Source organism: Melopsittacus undulatus, chromosome 1 (assembly GCF_012275295.1).
Source record: "Melopsittacus undulatus isolate bMelUnd1 chromosome 1, bMelUnd1.mat.Z, whole genome shotgun sequence".
Lineage (NCBI taxonomy): Eukaryota > Metazoa > Chordata > Aves > Psittaciformes > Psittaculidae > Melopsittacus > Melopsittacus undulatus.
In genome coordinates, this window is record NC_047527.1 from 86085977 (window position 1) to 86098113 (window position 12137).

Genomic DNA, 12137 nt, shown 5'->3' on the forward strand with positions numbered 1-12137 from the left:
AAGTCTGTTTTACAAATGACATTTCAATAAGCAGTCAGATTAAAAAAAACAGAATAATCATTCTCCTGATGCATTCTCCTGAACTGTTCCCACCCTATGGATTGAGTCAAAACCAGCAGATATATTTTACTTTCTTTTTTTTCCACCCAATGCATGGGCCAAATCCCTACGGAGCAAGCAGGCTTTACAGAAGTTTAGTGGACTTTCTACTATGGGCGGCATAACCAAATGCACCAGTAAAAACTTTCAGCTGGCAATGCAAACAGTGCAACTCTTCATAAAGGAAAAAGAAGCCTGTTCATTGCTAGGACAGCAATTAAAAGTTGCATATTCTCACATCCCAAAAATACCTCACCCACTTGAACGCTACTTATTTTTGTTTATGGAACTCGTATCAGCTGCCAAAATGGGTACATATCACATAATCACAGAATACCAGGTTGGAAGGGACCTCAAGGATCATCTCGTCCAACCTTTCTTGGCAACAGCACCATCTAGACTAGATGTCTCAGTACCTTGTTCAGCTGAATCTCAAAAGTGTCCAAGGTTGAGGGATCCACTACTTCCCTGGAGAGATTATTCCAGTGGCTGATGTGAAAAAACTCTTTATTGTGAAAAAACTCTTTGTGTTCAGTTGGAATCTCCCAGGAGTAACTTGCACCCATTATCCCATATCTTTTCCATGGGACTCCTTGTAAAAAGGGAGTTGCCATCTTCTTTGTAGCCATTCTTTAAAAACTGGATCATGGTGATAAGGTCTCTCCTTCTTTTCTCTATCTTAAACAAACCCAGAGACTACTGTAACTCCTGTAATGATCTGTTTTATAGGATACACTAATTTAACTGCTACGTATGAGTAAAATTACAGTGGGGTTTCCAGCTAGAAGGGTCTGCAAGTGAGCAGTTTGTCATTTAAATGTATTGGGAGTAATTCAATCACAGGAGGCAGTTACAACAATGCAGCAAGGAATAATAAACAGTGATACAATGGTCCCTAACTAGAGCGAAATAGTTTACAGCTCTTTCAGATGGAGAACAAAGAATAAACCCAATCACAAACAAAAACCCTCCACACAGATAGGAAAGCTCAACAACAGAGTCAAGGGGAAATAGGGAATATCTGCATTGGGCTGTCCTGGGTTCAGCAATAGCAGTCATTTTCTCTCCTTCTTGGTAGCTGGTGCAGTGCTGTGTTTTGACTTTCGGGCTGGGAACGGTTGCTGATAGCAAGCATGTTTTGAGTTACTGCTCAAATGTTTGGTTTGTCCAAGGCCTTTTCTGGGCTCATGCTCTGCCAGGGAGGAGGGGAGGCCGGGAGGAAGCAGAGACAGGACACCTGACCCAGGCTAGCCAAAGAGGTATTCCATACCATAGCACGTCATACCCAGGATGTAACTGGGAGAGACCCGGAAGGGCTGGAGCTCTGGGGGGATGGAGGAGGTATCGGTCAGTGCTCGGTCAGGCAGGGTGGAGTGAGTTATGGGTCGGTGGCTGGTGAGGTGTTGTATTCTCTTCACTTGTTGTTTGCTTTATCATTATTATTTGTAGTAGTAGTAGCAATAGTGATTTATGTCATACCTTAGCTATTAAACTGTTCTTATCTCAACCTGTGGGGGCTACATTCTTTGGATTCTCCTTCCTAACTCTCCCGGAGTTGGGGGAGCAAGGGGGGGGGAGTGAGTGAATGAGCTGTGCGGACTTGGTTTAAACCACGACACAAGCTCAATGGTATCCCCTCTCATAGATGTGTATCAGCTTTTTATCTACTCCCTGCTACAGCAACTATAGGAATGTGATCATAACAAAAGCAGAGAAACACTTTCTTCTGCTTACTAACCCACTGGGAGACACATGACCTATTGTTTGATCAGATTCTTCACTCAGGATTTCTACTTTTCTCCTGTCTTCACTCAGTGCATCAACACTCCCATACACCCAGAATGAGAGGGAAGGTCCTTCCTTTTGAACTATGTAGTTAAGCTCATTTAATCCTTTCGATACTGTTTCTCTCTTACTCTTCCCCTACAGAAATGTAGCATCCCTCCAGAGCTGGGTCAGGAAAGCCTTAGAGTGTGGGCGTGCAGAAACAGCTTCAAGAGAAAAATGAGGGAAGAAATACTAAAAAATCCCAACAATATCTCCAACAAATCCAGTATCAATGACCATATTCTGTATCACAAAGTTTACACTTCCCTTTGCACTGACAACTGCTGTATCTAAATGTATGTGCAGGCAGAGAAATCCATAGCATCAAGATGTGTAATAATGCTCTAGTTTCCACATGAAAGGGAGTCACTCCTTAAACCAAGTGTGCTCCTACCATGAAACTGCTGGAAAAAGTAATCAGTCACAAATAATAGTCATAAAACCATTCTGACACTTAGCATTCCTCCATGGACAATATCATTATACATGGCTTAAATAAATCCCTCTAGCCACACAGTTGCATCTTTATCGTCTTCCTTAAAGGCAACTCCAGTAATTTATTTTCTTCTTTCCCCTAAGAACCATTTTATTTCATCTGCAAATTCAAGAGCCTGACTAGCTGAGAAAAGCCAAATTTAGAGTTGGCTGGGAAACTCCAAGTCTAATTGTAAGGCATTTCATTGCCTCAGAGACAGGATTTCTCCAAGACCCATCATTTGATCTAGGGAAGATCTGCAAAAAGGAGTTGGAGGAGTGGAGATCATTAGGTTAATGGCTGCTCATATACCCTTATGCTTTTCACAACTTTACCAGAAAAATGGCATTTAACATAGCAAAGACATGCTGGGTCTAATTAACATTAATGTGCCAACTGCATCAGAAATCAGAGCAGTGACCTGGGTTTCAAGACCACAGACCCACATCAGACTTTTTCACCCCTCAGTGATGAAGACTGTCTCATCTGTTAGGCACTGATGCTAATGGTGACACTTTTCTATTCTGGATGAAGTCTGTCCCAGTGCTGACTGATGCTACAGTTATCCCTGTACCTTGAGACCTTTGACAGTGAGTATCAAGCCAAGCGCAGAAAGCATCACCCCTACCCATGGGCAAAGCTACTGGGTGCCATCTCCCTGTTGCCCCTGGGGTTGGAACAAATAGGGCTTGAAAAAGTGGGGGAGAAAAGAAACATTTCCACTGTTTTCTGACTAGTGGGTAGTCTGATACAGATCGCAAGTGACAGTGCAAAATGGATGCTTATGGGCACCATCAGGCCTGTGAGAAGGAAGAGAGGAGCCCAAAGTAAACGTGACAGATGCACCAGTGAGATGAAGATGCAGAAGCTCTTCACCTTTGCTGTAATTAGAGACAAACTCAGACAGTTTCTTCTGCAAAGCACCCTGCACAAAGGCAGCATGGCTATTTCAGTGACAATCCCAGTGACAAGACAAATCAGCTCTTTCTAAAAGCATCATCAGTAAACCTAGGAGCTGATAATTAAGACTCTCAAACAAAACCTGCACCCTACTGCTGCTGCTTGCAGGCCTCCTCAATCCCCAGAACAGCATCACTCAGATGATGCAGGAGAGGAAAGCAAAATAGCTCTTGGAGCAAGGCTTTAAAGAGAAACTGTAACATGTTTTAGGTTTGTCATAGGAGGCACTTTTGAACTGGGGGTTCAAGTGCTGCTGCTTCTCCAAACCCACAGAGTAGGTGCTGCTTGACGGGCAGGATCCCAGTGAGCAGCTTCCTTAAAACATAGTTTCCAGAGGCACACAGGGCTGAAGGCGCATTGGGTAGCTGTGGCAAAATTCTTCAAGATATGTCTCTAAAAACGTATGGAAGTGCAAGATGAGAGTGTAATTACCAGGACTGCTCTACAGGCAGAGTAATTTTAAACACTGCTGGAGTTTGGAGTGGTTTTTCAACAAAAGCAAAATGAATGAATGAATGGGATGATTTCAACAGGCAGTTAGTCATGGTCAGCAATGTCACGTGCAGCCTTCCGAGAAGAGTGGGGGGATTTGAGGTTGTCTGTCCTACTCACCAGGCATCACTCCTTTGATGTCACTTTCTGTGTTCATCCTATTCTTGTGTGTGAACTGAAGGATCAGCTCCTTGGATGCCTCAAACTGTTGCGTAGCCATCAGCCACCGAAGGGACTCTGGGAAAATACTTCAAAGATGGAAAACAGGTCAGGGTTGCTTCCAAGTTTTTGTCAGAGGAAGAACTGATAATGTGTAGCTGCTCATTTAACTATTCATGAGCTATGTAATTATTTTTGAAAAAGAAGAATCACTTATGAAGCAAGAGGGAAAACAAATTTAGAATGTGCAAATTAACAGCATTTTCTTTTACACTGATTCACAAATGATACAGGCACTGTCCTGCCACATAGAAATAGGACATATTAGAATTTTATAATGTATTAGAGGCATTTTGCCCGTTAATACGATTCTGAAAGAACTGGGAGGAGGCAGCACTGTCTGCAATAGATGCTTGCTGCCAAGAAGGGAATGAATAAGATATGCAGTTAACACATGGCAATTCAGACCAAAGAAGAAAAATAGCTGACAGAAGTGATTTGGATACTTTTGTAAAGACAGGGAGAGGAAAAGGAGGAATTACATTTTAGGATTATAATGGAATAGATATTTAAATTTTTAAACACATAAAAATCTTTTCCCACATATGCAGACTTTAAGCCATTCTTTTATATGAGTCAGTATTGTGCATACTCCAGACAACAACCAGTTGTTGCTCTAAAAGTTTCTCAAGATAAAGACAATGTTATGCTAGTGGAGTTGCCTTAAAAATATACATGTGCACACAGTGTTACAAGATAAAGATTATTTTCCATCTGCATTTCTTTCAAGTGCTGATATTCACCCGATTCATTAGCTTAACTGATTAGTCTTCCTTTAACATGAGTTTAATTCAAAACCAAAACAAATACGTACATCTTCAACCAAACCAAACCTCCCATACTTCTACAGATATAAAAACTTTCAGTTGACTCTAAACGTATTTTTCTTTATTGTGCAGGCCTCATTTTCCAAAAAACCCTTCCTAAGAACAAATTTAACAACTACTTTTAACTTCAAGTATATAAAAAGCCCTCAAAAGTCCTTTACAACACTGATCTTAGCTGTGGATGCTACCTCGGTTCTTATACTTCTAAGCAGTGGACCAGGCAATTGCATCATTATGGTGCTTTTAAGGCTGATGCAATTTGGAAGACAGCTTAGTGAAACCTCCATCCTAGAGAAAGTATGATTTTTTTGAAAAAGGGGGAAAAAGACCCACAATGGAGGGAAGTCAAGCAGATCATTACCCACATGATATCAGGCAATAAAAGTATATAACAGCCATACAGCTTGACAGCTTATTTACTACCACTGGTGCATTGGCATATCCTCCTGTAGCAAGTCCTGCACTGCAAAAGCATTTCTTGAAATATTAAGAATTCTTTGAATGCAGAATCTCCCGGTGCTTGGCTCCAGAAAGGGGACAGCCTCAGCCACCAGCCTAAAAAGCTGTGCTTCTGAATGGTCCCCTTACCAAGCAACAAGCCCCATGGCAAGCACCCACTCCTAGGGAAAGCAAGAGAGCTGCAGGGATGGGCATTGTGGAGACAAATGCTGTCTCTACTTTCCAGCTCAAGCAGGTTTCTCAAACTGGAAGTGCTGAAGCCTCACACCTTTCACTGCTCCATTACCCTGTGTGAGCAGTGAGAGGTTCTATTAAGGATCTTTAAAAACTCCTGGCCTGCTTTGAGCCCAGGTTATCAGGCACAGCAAGCAGAAATGCTGTACACCCCATCTGGGTGCAAGTGCCTGAGCTCACTTGTGCAGCATGGGCCCTGCTGCCAAGGGTCATTTGTATGCACCTACTGTTGCACCTTCTGTTACTGAATTGAACACCATTCCAAACTTAAAAACCACACCCCTGGCCTCCATGAACTTCTGCACAGGAATTTGGTCAAACCTCATGCTTCATCACCTGGCCTTAAATACTAGTTGAATGAAGCTAAGAGAGCTTTCTGTCAAGGGTGGGCAGCTGCTCAGATCATCAAGCTGAGCTGACTGCAGGCACCTGGTTGATAATCTTATACTTCCTCCATCAACAAGGAAAGCACCAGCCTTTTGCAGTCCAACAGAAGAACAGGGGACAGGAGGGTGGAGGGAAAAAAAATCCTAAGCCCAAGAAATCCTAAGAGCAGAGAAGAATCCTTGACAGAGAGGAGGCCAGGAAGGTACCACAGGTAGCTGGAGGGAGAGCCATGATTCTGTCCAGATGCAGAGCAAACTCATGCTCACGTGTCCTGGGTTCAGCAGTAGCAGTCATTTTTCTCAGTCTTAGCTGGTGCAGTGCTGTGATTTTGACTTTCAGCCTGGGAACAGCGGTGATAACATGGATGTTTTGTTGCTCAGTAATGTTTACTCTGACCAAGGACTTTCTGAGTCTCATGGAGGAGGGGAAGCCAGGAGAAAGCAGAGACAGGACACCTGACCCAGACTAACCAAAGAGGTATTCCATACCACAGCACGTCATGCCCAGGAGGTAAACTGAGGGCAGTTACCCGGAAGGGCGGGATTGCTGCTTGGGTCGGGCTGGGTATCAGTCAGCAGGTGGTGAGCAGTTGTATTCTCTTCCCTTGTTATTTCCCTTATCATCATTATTATTGGTGGTAGCAGTAGTGTGGTTTGTGTTATACCTTAGTTACTGGACTGCTCTTATCTCAACCCATGGGAGTTACATTCTTTCAATTCTCCTCCCCATCCCTCCAGGAGTAGGGGGAGGAAGGGGGGGAAAGGGAAGGGAATTGAGTGAGCAGCTGCATGGTTCTGGGTTGCTGGCTGGGCTTAAACCAAGACATCACAAAAGGGTGTAGTGTGTCAATTAGAGGTCTGCCCCAGGGCAACAAGCCCAGCTATTACAAATTTGTGTCTTGTGAGGATAAATCATAGAATCAGCTAGGTTGGAAAAGACCTTTAAGATCATCAAGTCCAACCATTACCCCAGGACTGCCAAGACCACCATTAAACTGTATCACTGAGGGCCTCATCTACACAGTTTTTGAACAGTTAAATCCTACCTAACAGCACCAGAAGAGAACTGGCCACCCCTTCCCAGTTCTTCAGCTTTGGTTAGAATGAAGGAGGCGTATATAGCCTCTCATGTTCACGTGGTCCAGAGAAGAGCAAATATATAGGTGGGAAAGGGTTAAGCCCCAGCCAGGAGGGACAAACAGCTCTTTGCAGAGAGATGGAAGTAAAGAGAGTAAGAAGGAAGCAGTACAGGGGCAATCACAGCATCTGTTACTGAACTCACTGCTTTGGGTACACGATGGGGAATTAACGAGCAGTGCAATTTTCCAGCTCTTTTATTACAAGTCAGTTTTCTTCCTTCATCTGTAACATATGCTGTGGGTCCACACTCTGTTCCCCAGTACAATGCTGGGGGAAGAGGGGAGGGGTGGAAAGGAAAGAGGTAATAAAATGGCAGCACTTTCTAGAGAACATGCAACAGATGGAAAAGAAAAGCGTAAGAGAAGAGTGCATACTGTACTGACAATAAAATTAAACAGGCATCCTAACCAGAGTTCATTTCTGCAAATGCAAAAACACGGGGCAACACAAATCCTGTTACTTTGGCTATTATCACTGCTTATCAAGCTGTTGTATCACACATTATACACAGGGGATCTATTTGCCTGGTCTGCCTGTCCCATCCAGCCAAAAAGCAAAAAAGCCCTTGCAGATTAGGAAACAAATGTTAGCATTTCCTATTGCTTTCAATGTCACCCAGAGACAACCTCTCAACAGGAATGTACGAGACCCTGACTCAGCTACCTGGAAAATGTGCCACCTCCAGAAGATTGCTGTGGGGTTACTGCTGCCCATGTCATCTACCGCATTCATTAGGTGTCTTCATGCTATTATACTGTCTTTTTGGACACAAATATCTGTTTGATATTGGGTTCTATCCAGTGGTGGATACAAAGAATTTCAGCTGGCAGGCATCCAAGCAGGAGCTTTTGGAGCAGACCTGCACGTGTTTGCACATATATAACATATGGCAGGTTTGAGAGAACAGCACATTAACAAGAACACTTGTGGTTACTCATCATAAAGATTAACACTGACAAGATGAGACTGTTTAGATGCTGTATGTTGGAAAATGGGAGGACAGGAGGAAAACCAAACCAAAACATTATCTTGCAAATACCTTGTGACTTTCTCCTGTGTGCCACATTTTGCCTTCAGCCGAAGCTGTGGCATGCCTACCTCAAGGACAAGAGAAGAAAACCCCGCTGAAGGTTACCACCATGAACACAGAAGAACTCTCTAAGGCATTCATGTGCTAATAGAAAAAAAAGTATAACTGACAAAAATTCTTATGTACTGTAACAAATTTTTACATGTTGTAACTTGTAGGCATTACAACTGGCAGCTTGGCCCCTCACAGCACACACAAAAAAGTGTTATCTTTAAAATGAACAATCTAGTGTGTTCTAACTGTTATGGCTTTGTACAACACTGCTCTTATAAGCCTCTTTTGTTTTTGTCGCCACTGAGTGTCACTATTAAGACAGAACAACAAAGGAATTTTTTTGGGAAGGCTGATAAAGTCCTGGTGGGGATGGACCTGGCACCATCCCCAAGGCAAAAGCCACTCCACTTCTCTCAGAATAGCTGTACCACTGCTGCAGTGCTGCCGGTGCAGCAGGCAGAGAGGAGCAGGAGAGGAGGATTTGTTGTGGGAGCAATCCCGAGCCACTGCCTAGTGCAGTGTCCACCCAAGCTTTGGCACAGCATGGGCTAATTCGGGCAAAACCAAGAAGGCAGTCTAGTTCAGGGCTGGCTACCTCATGCACACAAAACATCCAAGTGCACTTGTTCAAGAGCTGACATGTTATTTTAAACCTAGCTTTGGTTAACCCTGGCCAAAGAAACCAACAGTGACAGCCCAGAACAACAATACAGGTTTTAAGGGAAAATGTAGCTGTGCAGACACAGTCTGACAACAGCTGGGCTGGGATGCATCCTCTCAAGACTTGTTTTCATCTTTAAAGGGCAAGTGACAGACTGAACAATAGCAAAGTACAATTTTGCTGTTGAAAGAGGACCTTCTCCTGAGTTCCCACCATGTTGCAGCATGTAACCTATGTGAGTGCTACAGCAATTTATAAACTTATTTCTTATTGCAAAGTCAGATCTTTGCAAAAGGTGAATGGAAGAACAAAGAGAAAGACTCATACATTTTGTAAAGCGTGCACACCTCTCAACAGTGAAACACCTCCAAAGTCAAACACCTGGAGCTCATGTTGTCTTTGTCACAAGGAAGAAATACTTACACCCAGTAAAGCAGCATTAGCAGGAAAGGACAGATGATAATTGCCTGGAGGACCTGCCAGTCCCTGCAGAGGGCAGCCAGCCCTGGCATGAGGAACTGCCCAGCCATTTCAATGAAGCTCGCCGCCATGGTGATCATGAACCGGTGCCCAGGAGGACAGAGCTCTATCCCTGAAACACAGAGCACAAGCAAATGCATTAGTCCCCCCTCCAACAAAGACACCCACAGAGCATCTCTTTATGAAGCTTTCAGAGAGCTAATGTCCTTCAAGACCTTTGACCAAAGTTATGCACAATCACATAAATCTTGTTTCCTCCTGTATTTAGGCTTCAAATGCCCTTGCAGTTACAGCAAATCCCATTAAGTGCTGCCTGTGGCACAAACACTGCAACTTCCATACACCTATTACATCTCCTTCATTGTCAGCTTTTCTTCAGCCTCTGCCTAGAAAAGCATTTTACCAAACGGTAAGATACTTGTTTTTGAAAGGAAATGAAGGGTAAAGCACAATCCAAAGATTTTGGGTTGAGCCTTTTCACACTTCTCAAGATGCTGCATAGCCTTCCAATCAGTTTGTTGGGAGGCAGAAGAGCACAGCTCTCAGGAGGTTACAGGCTCCCAGCTCATATGTGATGCCACCTGCCCACAGTTTAATATGCAACAATGCTGCTGTTTCCAAGCTGGATTTTGCTGAGTGAGTTGTTTCTGGTTTGGTTTTTGGTTTCGCAATAACTAATCTTGATCAGATTTCAAAGGAGCCAGCCTTCCAGCTCTCCTGTCCTGTTCCTCATCCTCCCTTTTGCCATGGGGCAATTTACTAGAACCACTGGCATTCTTGGTCATCTCAGCTGCCTTGTAACAAGTGAGCTCAGTAGATCTGTTAAGCTTCCTTAAACCATGAGTTCTGGCTACTGTTATTCAGTCCTCAGAAATGAAGAGCAATATATCAGAATCACAGCTTTAAAAACCCACAAAGTAAACAACAACATAAAAAATCACAGAAGAAATAGCAGAAAAATTGGACTGCCTTGTGGAAATATATTCAAACAATTTTTCTGCCAGTAAGATTGCTACAGAAGCCCCTACTTCCTATTTCCCATTCGCTCACATTCACTTCTACAAATGAATAATTAAGCACAATAAACCTGCCACAAGTTGTGCAGTACTTATTGGCATGCTGATACAGAAACATAGGCTCGTAAGCATTCATGATACATTGTTGTCAGCATTATTGCTTTTCATTGGGATGTTTCCTATGGTTGTTTCAAATTAGAATTTAATGGTTGTTAACATTGTAATTGAAAAACTATAAAATAAGAGGAAGAGATGACAGCCACTCCTTCGTTCATTCTCTCATCTGTAGCTTGTTTAGCATTTATCAATGTAACACAGATTTAATCTAGCTGACCAGGAACTAGCTTGTAGATCAAATGTAGAGTTAAACACCACACATTTTCCCCTCCCCATTTCAGCCAATGACAAACACTATCAATGGATTTTTCCCAATACATATCTGTTGCAAGGCAATCCCAATTTACATTATCCTAACCACAAACACAGTAGCTCTGGAAAAGAAAGGGGGTGGGAGGAAACCCTCAAAGACTCTCGCTTGCTACAAAAGGCTTTTACATGTTAATTAGGAAAACTAGATTAAAACAGAGCTCCTTATGACATTAATATGGTTTTATTCTTACTAATGAAGTATCCCAAGCCTAGGTGATTTTTTAAATTCTATGCAAAGAGGTCACTTCCGCTTTATTTCTTTAATCTTCAAATACAAAGCTGTTCTGTTTGTTTTTCCAAACCTTAAAAGTCACAGTTACTCACACTTCAATAGTCTTTCATTAAGTACCAGGACAAGTTTTGTTGCTATAGGAACGGGAAGTCTGCATTAGATACATAAGGCTTCAGCATTTCAACTGCATTACTTAGGTTAGCATCAAATAAAAAAAATAACCAAGAGAACAACCTTTATATGAAGTCAGAAAGAGAAGTGCAAATAATAAAATGTTGTATTATTATGTCACTGGTGCATAGTGCACAACTCCATACGCAGCAGTTATCCACTGTAGAGAAAGGAAATAACTTCAGAGATAGTTTAGCATCTATTTTTCCCCCTCTGAATTATCACATGCATACGATTAATTTTTGACCTTTTCTCTAAAAGAAGGTCGAGAAGACCAAAAAATAATAATCCTTGTTGGAGCTGGGCAAGCATGACTTTCAAGTGACATCAGCAGGTGCTTTGTGTTATGAAATATCACATCTCTGTTGAAATGTTCTACATATCAGGACAGCCTCCTGACTTTCCAACATCTCTGGAATCAATTTTAGATGATAAAAGATTCAGCACTGCCATTTTTAGCAAGCATTTATTAGTCAGCCTTTTCCCAGCTCTGCCCCAGCAGCAGAAAAGGTGAACCCCTGTACCCGGCTGATGCTCCCCCTGGTGCTGCAATGCACCCAGGCATGAGACCTCTGAGGCTGCAACAATTTCCCCCTAGTTCACATAATAAATTACCAACAAAATCACTACAAGACAGAGATCAGAATCATCCACCTGTGGCAAATCACAGTAAGAAAGCTCCAGCTCCCCACTCACTGAAAAGGTTTCCACTTCAACTACTCTGTGGAGCGTGGAGAAAGCCCTTGTCAGACACACAAATCATGGAAGTTACCACCAGTACAAAAAACTCCAGGATACATCTGTTTTTTCTACTTGGAAAATTTTGTGTGGGCAAGAAGACAGGCATGGAAAAGACGTTGCTTCCTTGCCCAGCATTTCTATTCTGTGCAGCACATCCAACTTTGATGCCTAATTTCCATTAAGTCCTAGGCAAGCAATCATATGG

General features: G+C 42.7%; 1 protein-coding gene across 2 annotated transcripts in view; it reads right to left on the reverse strand.

Moving 5' to 3' along the window:
* SLC22A23 (solute carrier family 22 member 23) overlaps positions 1-12137 on the reverse strand; it is a 114195-nt gene that overhangs the window by 25123 nt on the left and 76935 nt on the right. For both annotated transcript variants that reach the window (XM_034061809.1, XM_034061816.1), the window contains exons 4-5: positions 9287-9455; positions 3974-4101 (exon numbers count right to left, since the gene is read on the reverse strand). In XM_034061809.1, the coding sequence (XP_033917700.1) occupies positions 3974-4101; positions 9287-9455 (297 nt within the window). The remainder of the gene's footprint in view (positions 1-3973; positions 4102-9286; positions 9456-12137) is intronic.